The 19,950-nt window shown below is 40.0% G+C and overlaps 1 protein-coding gene across 1 annotated transcript in view; it reads left to right on the plus strand.

Moving 5' to 3' along the window:
• Positions 1-19,950, plus strand: part of LOC123959129 (protein unc-13 homolog C-like) — a 125,649-nt gene that overhangs the window by 55,946 nt on the left and 49,753 nt on the right. Inside the window, exons 8-14 of the mRNA XM_046033025.1 lie at positions 312-481; positions 1,718-1,833; positions 2,125-2,288; positions 6,271-6,427; positions 6,913-6,981; positions 15,596-15,685; positions 16,719-16,847. Of these exons, the coding sequence (XP_045888981.1) occupies positions 312-481; positions 1,718-1,833; positions 2,125-2,288; positions 6,271-6,427; positions 6,913-6,981; positions 15,596-15,685; positions 16,719-16,847 (895 nt within the window). The remainder of the gene's footprint in view (positions 1-311; positions 482-1,717; positions 1,834-2,124; positions 2,289-6,270; positions 6,428-6,912; positions 6,982-15,595; positions 15,686-16,718; positions 16,848-19,950) is intronic.

Raw genomic sequence — 19,950 nt, forward strand, 5'->3', positions numbered from 1 at the left:
CGAGGCAATGAGCCCGTCTCCTCATACACATGCTAGGCTTGCACACTCAAACACACATACATCTCTGTGCGTACACAAAAAAGCATATTCTCTCATTAGAATCCAGGCAAGAATGGTTCTCCATATGTTAGTTAGAAAAGGGTCAGAAGTGTGGGTGTCTGAACTCATATTTAAGCTTTTTGTGTAAATTGTGCTTTTGACAGACATTCTGCTCCACTGAATACCCCAACCTGATGAGCTATCACTGAATATGCTGTTGTTCATGTAGTTGCGATTGTTTTGACCTGGCGTAATTATCTTCCAAATTACAGTGAATGTCACAACGCCACTGACCGCATCAAGGTACGTGTGTGGGACGAGGACGATGACATCAAATCACGGGTGAAGCAGCATTTCAAGCGTGAGTCAGACGATTTCCTGGGCCAGACCATCATTGAGGTTCGCACTCTCAGTGGAGAGATGGACGTTTGGTACAATCTAGGTATGTTACCCATTTGATCTCAGAGTCATCTTACAGATAGAAGATACTGATTAACTGATAATGGATGGAAGTCTATATTTCTATCTAGTCTATATTTAAGTCTAAGTTATAATAGCACTTATCCAGATAAGACAGTGAATAATCGATTATCAAAAACGTTCCAGATTCATTTCCAGGCGATTGGGTTGACAAATCAAGTAATCAACTAATTGTTGGAGCCCTAATTGACAATTTTTGATTTCATTGTTGTGGAGACATTAGGGTTAGCACAAAAAATGTACAGTGTTTTGATGACCAGTCCTAGTTATCATTATATTATTATGATTATGACACATTTCATATGGTTTATAAGCTACTAGCATAATGTTCATTTAAACTTTTCGTATCTTCCCATACATATTTCCTGTTACACTGTAGCCATTAAATAGGATATGAGGATAAATTTAGGGTTAGATAAAGTGTGGTCCAGTTGAGATCACCATTCCTATCTGTATGTCAAGAAGCCACAGAGAACTGTGGTCCAGTTTGGTGCTGATGCCTTTGATGCAGAGTCTTGTACTGTTTCTGCTCTCATACATCACTGGTTTCTCCATGCTGCGTGTGACCGAATGGCAGCATAATGGCTGCTCCCACTTCAGTTTTATTAATGTGACTGGCGGGTGCTGTCTTTGTTTGCCTCTCTAGCTAAAATGAAGCAATTTGTGATAATAGTGACCCATGCCCACTGCTGCTGCTTTGTGCCTTTTTAAATGCCCACAATGAATGTTTAAACAAGCCTTTGCTGGTATGGATGTCCACCCCTCCAGCTGCTCTCCTCTCTAAGCCTCTTCAGCTCCTCTTCAATCTGGGCTGCTGCGTTAGTCTCTGTCACCTTTTCACGTCATTGTTTTCCACTTGTCTGTCTCTTGACCTACAGATTGTAGAGGAACATTTCACTAATTTGACAGAGTAGAGTTGAATTGTATGAGAGCCATTTTAGATGCTTATTATTATATACATAAGACCTGAATTACATAGTTAGAAGGCTATTGTGGATTTGGGTATCCAGCGACGAACGCCAGCATCATTAGCTCCCAGACCTGTCAGGAATGTGTGTGTCTGCATCTTTGTCTGTGTGTGTGTGACTGTATGTGACTTATAGTACATGTGGGCCTGCCTAACATGTGGCCTGTAATTGGTAGTTAGTTGTCAATTAATTTCCAATTATGGGTAATCCAGCTGGGTTGTGTGTTACAGATAAAAGGACCGACAAGTCTGCGGTATCTGGTGCCATCCGACTCAAGATCAGCGTGGAGATGAAAGGGGAAGAGAACGTGGTTCCCCCTCACGGCCAGTACACCTGTTTACATGAGGTAACCATTGTGATGTGATTCAGCACTCAACTCCAGTCACCATCATTGGGGAGCTAAGCATTCATTTTGCAAAGACAGTAACTTAAGAAAACCATACTTTGTTGTGATTAAGTTGGAAAGCAAACTAAGAGGATTTTCAGAGATGACAGATATTGAAGATGTCTTCACCTGTGATAAAGGTCTTGATTTGCAGGTGCACACCGTACAAAGAAACGTCTCTTTTATTACTTGGTGTGACACGGTGCTCCATCACCATAACCTGTTCTGTCTTATCTCTCGTGCCACTCACAGAACCTGTTCCACTACCTGACTGAGGTGAAGAACAACGGGGTAGTGAAGATCCCACAGGTGAAAGGGGACGAGGCGTGGAAGGTCTACTTTGACGACGTGTCTCAGGAGATAGTGGATGAGTTCGCCATGAGATACGGAGTGGAGTCCATCTATCAGGCTATGACGTTAGTACCGCCCTGATCTATGGCCTTTTACCTCCCCAATCTGTCATTGTCTAATTCGACAGAGTGGAGGAGAGAAGGAGAGCAGTAGGAGAAGAGGAGTAGTAAAGATGTCTCCTCAGCAGAATCAGAGCTTGGAGGACAATCAAGCTCCAAAGTTTGATTGATTAATTGGCGGTCTCCTGGAAAAACTCCCAACCTGCCTTGGTTACATTGATCATGACCACACATAAACAGTCTCGTTTCCCTCTCTCTCTGTCTCTCTGATCCTCTGTGACCCTGTCCAGTTATAAGTGTCTCCATCTCTGTTGTCTTCACACACATACACAGGCACATGCAAAGACACCACTTGAAACAATAAAATCAGTGAATATTGATCAAGGTCATGCAATGCCGTGTTGCACTGTGCAGTGTTGATGTAATGTTTTCCGCTGCATAAGTCTGCATCATGCATGTAACCTATTTATCATCAAGTGCACTAGTGGCCACTGTAGCTTTGTTTTTGTCTTTATGTAGCAGTCCTTAATGGCCAGATTTACTGTGTCCCGCCTACCTCACTTCAGGTGTTTTTACCACATGTAACTTTTTATGCGGCCCATCAAAATAGATGTGCCCCTATCAAAGACATTATGCCTTTATTATTTGATTGAAAAGTCTGCCAGAATAGTGTATTTACAATATTACAACATTGTTCACCACCAGACAAACAGGATTCTGGCAGTTGTGGCTATGTGGTCATTTAACTTTAAACTTTAGACTTAGTCATTCAGTGAGCAGGTCATGAACTACTGCAATAACTTGAAAAGTAATTTTTAAATTGCATTTGGTTTGTGTTACTTGGAAGACATCACACACTGTCTACTTCATCCCATCCATGTGCTCCAGTCTGAGCTGAGTGTCTGCAGCATCACCACATTGTGATTTCTTTCTTAACTACGTTGCATCACCACACTACACCTTTTTCAGCTCTCCTCCCCTTGCAGAATACGCTTGCTGGGCGGCCCCAGATGACTATGTAATTAGCTTCTGCCTTAGTAAATCAGACTCTAATTACACACAGATTGTGTTGGCAAATTGAATGAAAGGCACAGCTCACTTTTATGCTCTTATGTCCAGACATCTGGCCACATGAGATGAAGCAACAGTGAGATATGGTGTTGCTTTTATGGTCTTGATATCGTTTGCTAAAATATTTAGCAACATAAAATGCTCCTGCAATGGGTGTTTTGATCACCTGTAGCTAAATGAGACCAGTGGTTCCTTCAGCAGGTCTTTGGATGACCAGTTAGCATACCCTGATTTTTACATTTTAGATTAGATCCCAAGTATGTTTGATGCACTCCTACTATTCTGATACCAGTGATTATAACTCAGCCGTATATATCTCACAGCTGCTTATTTATTTACCCTCCTCGACTGCCCCTGTAGCGCAAACACGTCATTGGATTTCTGTTGAACCCTGTAAAACTGATTCTATCTATTGTGTCCACAAGGAGTGGAACTGTTACAACAACAACAACAACAACAACAACAACAACATGTATATAGCATAAGTGCTGCTAACACATTTGATTGTTTGGTGCTGCAGACTGGTGTGGAGTTGCCAGGTGACAAACTGTTTCAGTGTGTAAGGGTGCTACAGCATATGAGGGAATGCCGGGGTATTTAAGTGCAGACGAGTGAAGCAGTAAGCGTTTTCTTCTTCCTTGACTCCTAGTCACTCCTAACATGATGGCTGCATAAATCACAGCAGCTGTGAAGACTCACTCTCCCTCTTGTGCCCACTATAACACACCCCTCCCTCATGTTCGTTTTTCCTCATCTCACTCTATCAGCACTCCCTACCTCCCTCACCTCCCACCCCCTTGTTTCTCATCATCTTTTTCTCACTTCTCCCAGCTATCTGAGACCGTAAAATGATATGTGAGTGTGTGCGTCTCATCTGCTGGTTAAAACCAAGGCAGGGTAACACTACGAGAAGCAATGTCTTCCTCTTTAAAATTGGCTCAGGAGATCCAGCTCTAAAAGCACCATGGGAATTAAGCGGATGCCATCATCACTCTCTATGCTCACCTAACCCCAAGTGCTCCTGGGTAATTTGGAGGCTGAAAGCAGAGTAATTAAATAGGCCTCCCGATGAGAACATGTTTGTGTTTCTACTTGTGAGTGTGTGTGTGTGTGTGTGTGTGTGTGTGTGGCTGTGTGTGTAGGTGTGTGTGTGAATGGGCTGCACTCAGAAGGCAGAGTAAATCTGTAAAGATTACTCCACATAACGTGGTGCTTTTTCTAACACTTGGTTTTATGAGGCAATGACTCACAGTGCAGGATGTTCTCAATTTTAAATTCTCTGTACTCCAAGCTCATCATCCAACTTCACGATACTTATGGTCACCTCTAACTTAAAAAGGTAACTTATTTATGAATAAACATGTTGAGTACACAAATGTCTGCTAATATTATACAAGATATACGATTTATGTCCACAGAATCTAAAAGTGAAGGTGTAAATAATATCACTTTCCTTCTTTTTATTTTTTAAAGCAGCATTAAGGTTTTGTATAGAAAAATGAGCATTAACAAATGCTATATTTATAAAGCTTAGCCTACTTTTTCTGACATTAAGCTCTCAGCCATCTTTACTGTAAAAAGCATCTGATGCATCCAGACGTTTGGTTGCTATGGGTTACGCTGTAGGCTGAACAAGAATCCTTTGAACTTATTATTGTCTGCTGCAACAAAGTAAACATACAGATTACTGCACATACATTTTTTTAGATGTGGTGTACTATCAAGAATAACATCATCCTTTATGTGCTGTATAGATGGCAGCCAGGCTCGTTGTTCACTAAAGGATACCAGTGAAATATAACATAGGAGGCATTCCACATGGCTTGTAAAGCAGCAGGATGACGTGTTAAAAGGAGCATATGCTCTTCACTCAGGCAGAGATCCCTGCTCACACCAGGCCTCTCTCAGGCTCCAGTACTTAATCACTGCTGGGTAGCACTGTTGCAGATGCGTATCTCTGTGTGTAGGGAATGAGAGAGAGATCATTGCAAATCTGAAGTGCCTCTCTCATTGTGTGTATTTCAGGGAGTTTAAAAGCCGCTGGAGACAGGAGAAAAAGCAACGATTTATCTAAACAGTAAAAGAAAGATGATGCATAGCACACTGCATAGTACTGAGATCTAGTTAATGCTTAGGTGACATATGTAGATTCGCCTCAATGGGAAACACTTTCATTGGCAAATGTGCTTTAGTTGGTCTCTGTGGTATTTGTTACAAAATGAAAGAAACTAGTAAGTTTAATGATACACATTAACATTTACATTCCTCTCATCTGTTCCTCTGGAGATGATTACATCACAGCCCCCACAGGATCCCTTGATTCACTTATTTGCTCTATCTATTACTTTGCACCCTTACCCCCTTAATAGTATAGGTTATACAGCTGTGATTTATGACATCATTTGCTGTGGATAGTCACTTTTTTGCCACATGAACAGGGCAGTGAACTACCTATGCTCTAACTCTTCCACCAGAAGTAATTGTTAAAACAATAAAAATATGTTCTCTCTTCAGCAGTCAGAAGGTAACAATGTATGTAACGCAGGATGTCTGCTCACTTTAAAAAAATAAAATAAAATAATAATTTACTTTTTTTTTTACTGTGGTTACTGCATTTCAAAGCAATGGACAGAAGCAGGGTATGGGATATTTTTGAGCTATGTATTTAAGGAAAGTTTTTTAACTCTAATTTCTCTCAGCACTGTATAACTTTGTGGATTTTGAGTATTACAAATATTACAACATGTCAATTACTAATTAGTTTTCTCTCTTGATTTTGTCTAGTTGATGTGGGGTCTCAACCTTTTTTCTATTGTGTATTGATTCTTGGTGGAGAAATTCTATGATGCACCCAAAATGGTTACAGCACTTCCCCTTATGCTTCGTAGAATAATAGCTGTCTTTTCCTCCTCTGCAGGCACTTCTCCTGTCTGTCCGCCAAATACATGTGTCCCGGTGTGCCAGCAGTTATGAGCAACTTGCTTGCTAATATCAATGCCTACTTCGCCCACACCACCACCGCCACCACAACCACTGCCTCCGCTTCTGACCGATTTGCTGCCTCTAACTTTGGGGTAAGTGCACCTATTATCGTCTTGTAGTCTGGCATCAGCTGACATTACAGCAGTGATATATTGTAATATAGTGCTAAATGAAAATGTGGGTTATCTGTGGTCTTCAGATAGACTTAAGTATCATCTACGTACTGCATTATAGTCTGATATTGAACCCTTGACATTACTACTTTTTGTCATTATTTTCATTTAGTTATTTGTCTAAAGCAAGTTGTGCACTTGAAATCAACAACATCTCAGAGGTTGCCAGCACTTTCTGATTGAACTTTTAATAAGCTAATGTTGTAACGCATTAAATAATATTTCCAGGCAGTAAGCCGAGCCTGGCAATATAGCAAAACCACTAAATTTTGTTCCAGGACGTAAAAATGAATCACTGCAGGCCATAGCAATGCTACAGACCACGCAGTGTTGTAAATTTTTAGACACAATGCTATGGGTGTGGTGGCACTCTGAACTGATTTATTGAATTCTCATCCTGACAGAGAGAGAAATTTGTCAAATTACTGGACCAACTGCATAACTCACTAAGGATCGACCTCTCTAAATATCGGGTATGTATGAACATGCATTTTCATGTGGTGTGTTTGTTGCCCGAAATCATGTTCACGTCTGATAATTTTTACAGTTTGCTGCGGGAGTATTTCTCCGTTTCTGTGAAAATGCCATTTAGTATGCTCTGTTTGTACTTTTGACAGAAGTGTTACCATCTAAGCTACCTGGCACCTGGTTGATTTGCTATAGGCTTCAGGTTGATTCAACTCTGTTTACAGTACACTGTGTGCCTACTATATCTGGCTTGGCGCAGCAATCCATTTGCACTTTGCTGTTAATGCCAAATGTGTCTGTCGCCCTCCAAACGGGGTTATTGACTAGATTTTCTTATTTTTTGGATACAGTTCAGTGTGTAATTTATGCCTGTGTTTGTAATCAAACAGGATGCACTTTAATGCCAGGTGTAAAGGTGGCTTGCTAAAAAACGGGATTGAGACGTGGTAAATGTCATTCTAGATGTGATAATGTCATACGAAGAATGACATTCGGTAATGTCTCAAGTGCCACACTCATTTTATATGCACATAGTATTAGCGGCATTAAGTGTATGCATAAAGTAAATGGCTTTGAAGACTTTATGATTTTAAGCTGTGATAAAAACAAAGACCTGTGATAAGTGTGATTTAGAAAAGCAGAAATTAAAGACATATACATTTGAACACATACAGATCTTATGTCACACGTTGTTCAAACACACAAACAGAAATTAAATTTCATTTAAAATTAACTGAATTATAAATAACTATGAAGTGTTTTTGCAGTTTTCTGCAGACTGTAGCCAGTGGTGTAGCCAGGGACATAAATATCGATAATCAACCTACAGTGTCAAGGGGTCCACCCATATCTCAAGAAATAGTGGTCCTCATGGTCCAATAAATAGACCCTGTTGTTAGTGTCCAGCACTCTGTCTGCCATAGGGGTTTTTAGATTTAGGGTAGTGGACACCTTTAAACATCTGTAAACTAGACTATGTACTGTACGTTTCTACAGTATATATAGGCTATAGCATCTACAGATTGATTTGATGTTGGCTATTACTAATATATACTGAATATATATCTATATACAGTAAGAACTTGCTGTTTCAAAAGAATATGTAACAGCTACATCATGGAGTGAGCACTATATTGATAAGACCACCATGTTTGTCTCCTGCTGTACTATCCAAGGAGGTTTAAATCAAGGGCACCTGGGTTTGACTGAAGACACTTAACAAGATACTTTAAAGTATCTTCAGTCAAGTCCAGTTGCCTTTGATTTAACCCTTCATGCACAACTATAACCTGGATGGCTGAGAATATTCACTGACACTTCCTGCCTCCTAATCTTTTATTTAACTTAAGACACACACTATTAATAATAATAATACTGTTTTGGTGAATAAGCTGCAGTGTCCAAAATCAAAGGCTTCATAGCTACATACATACTGCAAAAAGGTGCAGGTGGTGAGCAGATACTACAGTTATTTTTGAATTCTTATGGGCAGTGTTGAGTTAGACATTAGGGCTGCCCCCGACTAAGGAGTTACATAGTCGAATCAGAATTGTCAAACATCACATCTTGACAAGCTGCAGAGCTGCAGTCTTTAGCCACTGTAATTTAAACTGTACATTTCCAGCTAAACTGAGGCTTATTTTTGTTTTGCATGCATGCCGTGCGGCCGACAGCTAAAAGCACGTCGTGTTTGCTCGCAGGTCTAATTCAAATACTATTTAAAAATGATATATTCTGTGTGTGGTTCATCAATGGTGATAAATGATCCAAACGCCCCGCGTAGTGCCGACAACTGGGCACAACACTGGCGAAACCTGGGGCTCCGTCTCAACAGCAAGCCTTCCTCCTTTGCCACTACACACTCACACACAAACACATACACGCCTACACATTTCTCCTCTCCCACTTACATGCATTCTGGGGAAATACATTTTCTATGTTAACACCTGTAGTGACATTTCAACCCCCACTGAGTGGGTTACACTTGTAGGCCTATTTGTTGAATAATATAATATAAGATAATATAATAGGTTCATTCTTCATGGTCATTTCTTTGGTGATTGTCACTGAATGATGAGCAGCAGGCAATGTCTTTCAGCAAGCACCAATGTAGTGCTGTAAATAGAGAATTTTGTGGTTGAACTGATATATCTATAAAGTACATGTAAATGTGTTTGATGTTAACTGCTGCCTTTCACCAGTTTGATGCCTCAGTAGGCTTTTGTGTCCATGAAGAGATTTGTATTTTCTCTAAAATTTCCTATGTATTGTAAACTAAAATAAAATATACCTAAAAAGCTATATTAAAATTTACAAAAACACATGAAATGTTTTGTTTGAAAAAGTTTTCTTACTAACCACAACCCTGCACACTTTGTAACATTACCCCCTAACGAATATGAAATTAGTTTAAAAGAACAATTGAAAACATTATTACCTTACCCTAATCGAAACTGTATGAAACTGTATAAAAAGTGTCAATCAAACATATGGTTTAGATTAAACAACCCATAAAAAAGAGTAACATAAAGAAAGTGGAATCTGTCAAACAGAAATTCATCTCTTTCCAGAGATCAACCAGTTCAATAAAGGTGTCTGATATTCTACTCAGGCAGATTGAAATCCTGACATATAGTACACAATCTTCCAGAACAATCCCAGGAGAGCTAATCCTGTTAAACACCACACACCACCACAAGAGCAGTCACACATTCATTTGCCTGACCCTGCACACGCACATCTAAACAGATGCTTTCACAAACATGTACATACAAACGTCCACAGAGCTGTGGACATGCGCACAGGTACAAACAAATAAATTTCTCTCTCTTTCTTACTCACAACTCCACTTTTCTCTAGCACACACTCACTGCAGCAGGGGTTGTAGCCAATTCTGTGGTCTGGTCGCTAGCACTAGGGGTGCTAAAGATAGTGGTCACTGCCACACCAACCACTGGTCTCTGCCACTAGGGGCGCTAAAGATACTGGTCACTGCCACACAGACCACTTGTCGCTTCCACACAGACCACTGGTTGCTTCCACGGTCTCTGAAGGAAGTTCCCTCTCTGTTCCTTGTCACACAAATTGTGACCATGATTGTGACATTAGAAAAAGGTCAGTTTCAAGTTTTTATACAGTCTATGGTTCCAAAGTAGGCCTAAAGTGACTTTAGATCATTTAAATTATCTCAACTGGCAGATGATACATTTTTTTGTCCAATAGAGAGGAATGAATCAAAGAAATTACAATTTGTGTGACAAGGAACAGAGAGGGAACTTCACTCATAGACTGTGGAAGCGACCAGTGGTCGCGTGGCAGCCTGGCGGCAAGGCAGCGACCGGTGGTTGGTGTGGCAGCGACCAGACCACAGAATTGGCTACAACCCCCTCTCACTCACTGCTCACTGACTCACACACACACAGCTATGCACCTGAGAAGCTACACACACACACATTTCCACACTTCTCCCCAGCTGGTGGCATTACACAGCAAACTGTGACTGAAATATGACCCTTTCACCTTTAATGTGACACAAAGGCAATGTGTTGTTGAGTGGGTGACTGCTTTAGTTCCCCTGTTCTTTGCCACGGCTCGCTGTACGAAGCCACATGTGATTACAGAGACCCACCCTGATCCTGCTGTCTGCCTTTAGGGGGAAAAAAGATGAGGATAGAAGGACAGCAAGAAGATAGTAAGGAAGCAAGTGAGAGAGGACTTGAGGGAGACAGAGAATGAAGTTGCAAATAGTGAGGGAGGGGTAAAGAGGATTAGTAAAAATAGGGAGGTGGATGAAACACTCAGACCGGGTGAGTTCAAGCAGATAGGCTATGGACAAAGAGGGAGAGGGTTGGAGGAAAAGAAAGATGGATTTGGAAAGAAAGGAGAAACAGATGAAGATTGAAAGGAGGCATGGAGGCATGGTGGGTGGGCGACAGAGGAGAGGGTGGGTTAAGTGAAGGAGAGATGACCTCTTTTATTTTCAGATAGCCTGGCTGCCTGGCGATGACACATTCACTGAGAACAGTCACAGAATATCACACTGGTTTCACCTGCCAGCGTTGCCCTGCTGGTCTCTTGTCAGGCCTACCACAATGGTTCCCGCACACACGCATACACACACACACACACAAATTCACGCACAGTTCATAGTCTCTCATTCATTCTCTCACTTTCTCAAGCCCTCCCACAGAGCTGGCCTGCCACTATTTGACAGTAATAAGATTCAGATCTGCCTGCCCCGCCCGTTCACCATATGGATTTCCCTATAATGACATTCTGAGGGAGATTGAGTTTGCTTTTGTAAAACCAAGGGTTTGAATCAGCAGAGAGGGAGCTGGGGTGCAGCTGACACTCTACATTTTGCTACATATGCATTTCTTCCCTTTAAACTTTATTCTAACAGCGCTGATACACGGTGACACCTTGCATAGCCAGTCTGTCCCAGCTGGGATTTGCTGGTTTCTCTGGGTCGAACATAAAATCTCAGTATTCAGAGCATGCTGCGAGGGATGTTGGGCTGTTGGCTTAGTTTGGACAGTTTGATATAAAGTGATGTTTGTTCAGTAAGCACCCCTGGGACATGTGCGCTATTCTCTTAAAATGAAACTCTGTGCAGTATTACAGTGGGCCTTTAGAGAAAATGTTACTTAATGCAAACAACTGGTTTGTTGCTTTCTACAGTGCAGTAGTTCCTGTTGTCTCCTCCAGTAAAAACAACAAGAGTAAATAGAAGTTCTATACTGTACCTGTTGCTCTCTTCAGCAGGATTGTGTCATATTCAGTAACATTGAGCTGTTAATGGAGCTGACAAAGCATCACATTAACAACAAATTATACTTGTGGGATAATATCGACTAGCACTGTCAAGATATACTTATATCATAGTCTGCTACAGAAGTCTGCTACACCAGCTTCTGCCATGCTCAAATGACACAAATATATTTTTCTAGTTTCTGGAGAAAGAAAATGTTTACAGAACAAAGCTGCATCTGCATAGTTGCAAGTATTTGGGATAATCTTGTTCTTTGCAGAGCAAAACCTGTATAATCCAGAGCTAGACCTTTGACATTTATGACAGATAATGTAAAAAGCCAAGCATACGAGAGAAGCTGGAATCACCTTTCACAGAGTGCAAAAGATAAGACGCCTCTGTGTCTGACGGGGAAAAAATAAAATATAAAAGTTTTTGACGGTGCACAGAAATCAAAGTCACAAATTTGTTAAGCTCCTAAAGTAACAGAAAGGAAACACTGATATTCATTGTTCATAACCATACATATACATATATATACACTGCATATATGGTTGTGAAACACAGTGTTATATTATATCTAAATCTCAGCCCAGATGAAGCAGAAGAGGTACAGCTGTTGCTTCAAACTGAGATACATCTAAAATGTATACCCAGTAAGTGTACTATTTATACATCATCACTTCAATAGACACACAGATCCATACACACAGACACATACACTGTGGCATATGGCTTTGTGTGCAGGGTGACCAGTGCAGTGCTCCTGTGGCAGTCTGAGGTCCAGTGCCCATCATTGCATGACTGCTTTTGATCTCTTTTTCCACATGATTACCTGCACTCGCTCCACTTGTTGCCCGGTGTTTGACCAGGAACTCTTATAGCCATCATGCTGCCTTCTAATCTGCAAAGAGCATAATAAACATAGCATCATTCAACCCGCTGTTTGATCACATAAAAATACATATTCCTTGTTAAACAGAGACTGTACAGCTTCATAATTATTATTGAACTTTATAATAAGCAAAACTCCAAAGCAGTGACTATATCGTATAGTCACTGCTTTGGAGTTTTGCTTCCAGTGTAGGCACTGGCCCAACATAATATTCAATGTAGACTAGAACAAAGACAAAGAACTAAAAGCTCATCAGCATCACTCATTCCTCGTCCCATCTCATAATGGACTTTCTGTCATCTATGGAAAGCAGTGCTGATGTTGTCTCTACTTTTGGCTCAGAGATGGATGCTTTGCTTTTTTAGTATGCTTGCCTGCTTCTGGGCAATAAATCTGTTTCATTTCCCTTTGTTTTTCTGCTGATGAAGTTGGAGTTTCTCATTTCTGGCCTTTGTGTATTGACACATAGTGGCTGTCAGAGGAAGACAAAGTTTGTCTGCACACCACTGTCACTGGTTTTAGAGTTCTTGTGTTTTGTAAGCAATGCTTTACCAGTTCACAAGTACATGCTGTTTTTAAGTTATTTTTGCATCCCAAACTTGGTCTCCCTGCCTGAAGCTGTGATCATAATTTTAGATACATTCCAGTCAAGTGCTTCTTGCTTTATGTAGTCAATAATGATTGCATTTGTGTGCACCCTTGTCATTTATCAAATTAGATTGGCATATTGAATGTAGACATTTGGTTTTTGTGAGGAACCCACCTTCCTCCTTTGCAGCAACCATAATGAGTGTCAATGAGCACTTGACTTTACTTGATTTCAGTCACCATAATAACACTAGATTACCTTTTTATGTCGGGGAATCCACTAATTACCATATTTAAAATGCTGCACTGTGAAGCACTTTTTAGAAATGGTAATGATTTTATTATGTGTGCAATTTGAACGAATCATTTAATTTCAAAACCAAGTAGTAGTAGTCGATCAGAGTTCCACTATCACTGAAAGGCAGACTGGTAGTAGTTAAAATTGCAGTTTTTTCCAGTGCTATTTCAGCTCTTTCATGGGTGATTTTCTTCTCCTAGATAAAGGTGGTAATGCCTCTACTGGAAAAGCAAGAAAGCATAGATTAGGTTGACATTACTGAGGAAAGCAGGGGCCTTAGTGGATTGCATATCTTTATTTTTCAGAATGTCGTTTTAGCAACAAAATCAAAATGCAGTCTTAATTGTTTTCACACAACACAGTTGTAATTCCTATACCGAAAATAAACATGACAACTGTTGAAAATGTGTTTTATGTAACTGTTTCAGCACAGTGATTTCAGGAGCATGGGCATAAAGTTGGGAGGGACAGTAAATCATTTTTGAAGGGGACACAAATAATACAGCCAAAATCTTGCTTGTATAGGATATGTGTACCGCAAGGAAAGCCTTACTACTATTATTAGTGTGGCATGGAGACCAAATCATTAATATGGGGACTTTTTGTACTTACTTTGGCGTTTTGGTGCACTGAAAAATGATCTTATGTCTTTTCTATTCTCTGACATTGTATCTGGCCAACAACACAAAGCAATGGTTGTTTAAATATGAGTTAGGTTCATAGATTCACCACGTGGTCATATTATAATTTTTAAATTATCTATCACTGGTATCACTTGTGTCTGAAGGCTACATATATGGGAGGTTACTGTAAGAGAAATTTTAGTGTCAGCAGAGAGAGAAAGGGTAGTGACTGATGGCACATGTGGGCTCCATGCTATGAATGAGACTGGTGGCACTACACTGGTGTACAGTAGCTGCAAGAAAACAATTTTCTTTGCTTGTAATTGAAGGATTTACATAAAGAGGAGAAAGGATGCTCAAGCTTCTTAAATATATCACATTTTAAAACTGAATACAATATTTTAGATTGTAAACAAATGATGAAATGGTAATATAATTATACTAATATAATTATATTATTTATTTAAAAAGCAGTGGCCCATGTTGCCTGAAAAAAAAAACCCAACTTAAAATCGATTTTCGTTTCTTTTTTTACCCGTCAGCAGGCAAATATAGTATCAGTTATACTATATTTGCCTGCTGACGGGTAAAAAAGAAACGAAAATCGATTTAAAGTTGGGGTTTTTTTTGGTCCACATTTGCTTGTGCAGGATGTGTGTCAAGCCTGCTGACCTGGAGGCAGTTTAGTTTACACATTCACCTATAAACTACACTGCTCCTTTTAATCATGGATCTAGAGAAATACACCACAAGCTCTCAGTAGACAGCTGACTGTCTGTAAAGCATTAACAGCCCATCCACATTTTCTTCCACTATGTTGGTTGTTTTTGAGACCAATTTCCAGGTTGTGTTAAATAATTATTCTTGAAAACTCCACTTTTCGTTTTGTGTTTTTGGTCTTTTCTTTGAAAACTGGTCACCTTGAATCATTTATCAACCCAATAAAAACCTCTATGCTGCTCACGTTCAAACGATTTCAAGTTTTGCTTCTGCTGATCGGCTTTGATCTCAGATTGACTCTCCTGTGCTTGCGCTGTCAAGCCTACAGGCTATTGTGAAGATTTGGCTCTATTTCCTGAATTTCCATTTATCGACAGGTGGAGGACGGATAGAAAACAGGCAAAATCTGAGAGAGTAGAAGTACGATAATGTATGGGGCAGTGATGCCTTTCCTCAGGGCTGTCAGGGCTTTATATGCTCCCCGTCACGGTACTCTGCACTGCCTGATGACTTCATGGCCCCGAAATAGAGGTTTTCATCAGCAGAGACCTCCCTTGTCCACTAAACGATTAGACAGACAGTCATTTTGTTATGATTGCTAGGCATTGCTCTGCAATCAATTTTAATGTTTTGGCCTAAACAATGTGATGTTGTGGGTGGGGATGTTTGACGTTAAAAGGCTGCTTTCAACAAGATGTCCTCTGTCCTCATGTTATTTTCCTCTTTTTCCTCCCTCTTACTCCAGGATAATTTCCCTGCAGGAAACCCAGAGCGTCTGCAAGACCTGAAGTCCACTGTTGATCTGCTGACCAGCATCACCTTCTTCAGGATGAAGGTAGCTTGGGTGTGTGTGTGTGCGTGTGTGAGTGAGTGAGAGTGTAGGTTGTATGGGCAGGGTACAAGTTGAAGGCTGATTGGGGAGCATGGTACTCGATTTAATAGTCATTGAAGGAAACAAACATTGTAATAAATAATAATGGAGCACAACACTAACTAACCTTTGTTGATGTTTAAAATATGTGTCATTCATTATAACAGAAGTGCCCTTGACTGAGTGACTTAGACACCTTCAATACTGGTCATGGCCCGTAAAATCAATTCAATTATAAACATACACCCAGAATGATTTTAGACACGTTTCATTTAGGTGAAATCAATTCAAACTCATGATTTTTAAAAGCCTGTCCCTCTCAACACCACTGACCATTCAAATCCATGGGGTTGTGTTTGTGTAATGTGTGTTGACCTGGAAACTACTGTAAGCCTCTATGTTTATAATACTTGCAGGTCTGTCATGTTTCCTGCCCCCCCCCAACAGTATGCCTTGTCTTGACTTGTCTTCTTCTATATGAAAAGCTTGGCTCCATTCAGCTCTCTTTTGGCAGGGGTGTGGGTGTAGCGCTGGACCACTGAGGCATAGCTAAGATGGCAGCTGTGAGCAAAGGAATGAAAACTGTCACTTTAGGTTATCAAAGCTTTCACTCTTTGCCATGTCCATGCTGAGCTTACACACTGCTGCTCACACACAGGAGCTACAGTGTTATTATACGATATACTGTACGTGCATCTAAATGCCAGTCTGGCATCATGTCAACTTATATTATACATAATAGAAGTAAGAAGGTTGCCCTTTTTTCCACAAGGAAGTGATATCCTCGGATTAATATTTCAAACATGTAATATGATATCATTACTTTATCACTCCAACGATGGACGATACTGTACATAGAAATGCATTTAAGACACAGTAACTGTCATTGATTTGGGTTGCTAACACAATATACAGTTTTATATAGTATAAACTGCTATGAGCACCTAACCCTGAAGGCAAATATTTTAATCAAGCGAGTGTATTTGTCTTTGTGCAGGTACAAGAGCTCCAAAGTCCACCAAGAGCCAGTATGGTGGTGAAGGACTGCGTGAAAGCGTGTCTGGACTCCACATACAAATACATTTTTGATAACTGTCATGAACTGTACAACCAACTCCTCGACCAGGTAAACAGCTTCCAGATCATTTTGACTATCACTACTAACCAATATTTTTAGCCCATTAAAGTCAGGCCTATGGATTATCTACAAAGAGAATAATCTTGATATCTCTACATTCCTCACATTACATCTTGCAGATGTGGTGACACACAATACAGGCTGAGCAAGAAGAGTTGCTCTACTATAGTTGTGTGTGCATTCCTTTGTACAACAACAGAAGGTACAACAACAACAACAACAACAACAATAATAATAATGATAATAATAATGATAATAATAATAATAATTAATATATGCTACTATTATCATTATTCTAGTGCGCTTTATGTGTCTCTTTTTCTGGTGATGATCGAATAATGTATTGAAATAATAATGAGACACATTTTTGATATTTTTTTGGGATAAATTGTTATGTGAATGGAGTAATAAAAAATAATATTTAGGAAATTGATATATTGATAATAGATGTAAATCGTTTCTACATCTTAACACAAATGTTAAAAAGCTATAGACTATTAATACTAACTGCAATTGCTAATTGTGCAGTTGTAAAAGTTGGTAATATTTTCTGCTAAACTTAAATCAGAACGGAGTCTGCACCATTACTCCATATGTAAGCTGTTTAATCTTGGTGATGGAGCACGCTCGAATTCATCAAGGAGAATACCTGAAAAATCTGCCTTTAATTAGTTTTTAAAATGTCATTAATATTGAAAACATGTATTACTTCAGGGCCACTCCTACTTAATGTGTTGAAAACTCTCCTGCATCCCCTCTCTCACCTTATGCGTTTGCACGTGTCACCTTCAGCCTGTCATAAAGCTGACATCACGCCTTCCCTTTCAGCTTTAGTGTGTTTTGTGTTGATGTGTGACAATATAAATTCACTCCAACATTGCTGGAAATCAATAGGCTGTATATCATGACTGACATTTACCTGACAATAAAAATGTACACCATGTCTATTGCAAACTTTGCATGAAGGACTTCTTTTAAGAAAGAGTGAGTTGGCGCTGAAGAGCCATATAAAAGCAACCAAGCATCAGGCAGCACTTAACTGATGTGTCAGAAGGGATGCCGTGTGCTCAGGCACAAAACAGGTTTAGGACCCAAAAGCAGACTCAGAACATGGCAAGCTGAGTTTCATAATTAATTATCAAAATGGTATATACACTTGCAAAGAGTGGCCAAACAGTCCAAATGATGTGGCATGGTCCAAACTAGACGAGGAAATCCAAAAGTAAGTATCCAACAGGGTAACAAAAGAGCAACAAACAATAATCCCAAAGCTTTCTCCTTCCCGACTCGTCACATATTGACGCTTGGTCAAGGCCCTATGCTGTCGCTTTTTAACGCTCTGGGTACCCCTTTAGCATAATTTTTAGAATTTTAAGACTCAGTCAAGTTAGCAATGCTTAGCAACAATAAATATGTGGTTATTATATTTTATGTGCCATTTTGAAACAGCACGTAATTAAATAAAACTACTTGATCAAGATTAGGAAAAGATCATGGTTTGGGTTGAAACGTTAGTTAACTTATGTGTTAACTGACGTTTCAACCCAAACCATGGTCACTTACGTAACTTGCACAATTTCCCTAACTTGTGTAACTGAAATAAAAATATTTAATGTTGACTTTTTGTTTCAAACCGGACACGAAGACCGGTCTCCTGGTTTAAAGTCCGGGTTGTGGCCCTCCATCCACCCCAACCCCCTCCTTACTTTTTACTTTACTTTTATGTTAAATATAATAAATACCTACCTTTATAGTCAAATACTGACGGTACAGGGCATCCCCTATGACGCTATAGGGATCCCCAGTATGTTACAAACAGACACTGATGACACACAATGTGGAGGAAAGACGATCCAACAAAGACTGAACAGAAATGTAGTCAATAAATAGAGACACATGAGCAGGGAGGGAGAACGAACAGGTGAGACACATGAGGGATAATCAGGACAAAATAATTAACAAAGCTACACATGAACACAAGAAACTCGGACGGACATAAATCAAACCAAACCCTGACATGATGCAAATTACTATGTTATCTGTTTAGGGGTCTTTTGAATCTCAAGTGTCCAAATGTATAATATATGAGCACAAAAACCAGATTTCAACATGGACAATATGTATAAACATTTTCAAGAAAAACAGCATCACCCAGTCCTCAGGTATGGTTTATTTCTCCAAACACATGGCGATTTCCATGTGCAAGTGTACTTGCTTTGGCCTTGCCTGAGTAAATAATCAGGAAACAGGCAGCTCCGCCTGATTTACTTCCGAAGGAAAATGGCCTCCACACCACAGAAGATAATGTCTTTTAAGATAATGGGTGCAATCCGCTCAGAAGTTGAATAATAAGCTTCCTTTGTTTAAACAGCCTGAGGGGTTGTAAGCAATTACCAAACTGGAGAGATAGACACTTTCACTAATTACAATTTCGTCCACCACAGTTTCACAATTGACAGCATCTGCATCAATGTTTCCTCCACGGCAGAAGAAAAAGGCATCATCTTTAACCCAAAGCAAATCTCACAGTGACTATAAATTATTACGTTCACATTCACTAGGTAGCCTTTGACTCAGTGGATAGAACATTACAGACCCCAATTCGCCAGTTGCTAACAGTGACTGAGTGCGGCGACACAAGAGCTGACACGGTGGCCAGGCAGGCAGTGAAATATCCCAGCCACAACGAGGCATCTTGCATAACATAACAACAAAGCTCTCTGCTTCTGCCTGAGCGTAAAATGACTGCAGGGAGGAGGGGCAGGGGGGCTCTAGCTTAACAGTTTCTGAAATCCTGGCAGAAAAGGGAGGATTTTGCAAAGCAAGATGAAGGGGAAATGGAAAGAGGGCAAAGGAATCATAGAAAAGGGCAAAAGGAAAAATCAACGTAAGTTTCTTTCTGGCCCATTCACTGTGAAGGAATGTGAAACTACAAAGATGGTGCACAGGCCAGAAATGCCTGGTAACATGCACACTATGAAATGCACATATATGCACATGTGTGTCTGCATTATGTAAATATTAATACATACGTAGACAGATAAATAGAAGCAATAGGGTTTTGAAGAGGGAGGATGGGTCGTTGACAGGC

This window comes from Micropterus dolomieu, linkage group LG20, assembly GCF_021292245.1.
Source record: "Micropterus dolomieu isolate WLL.071019.BEF.003 ecotype Adirondacks linkage group LG20, ASM2129224v1, whole genome shotgun sequence".
Lineage (NCBI taxonomy): Eukaryota > Metazoa > Chordata > Actinopteri > Centrarchiformes > Centrarchidae > Micropterus > Micropterus dolomieu.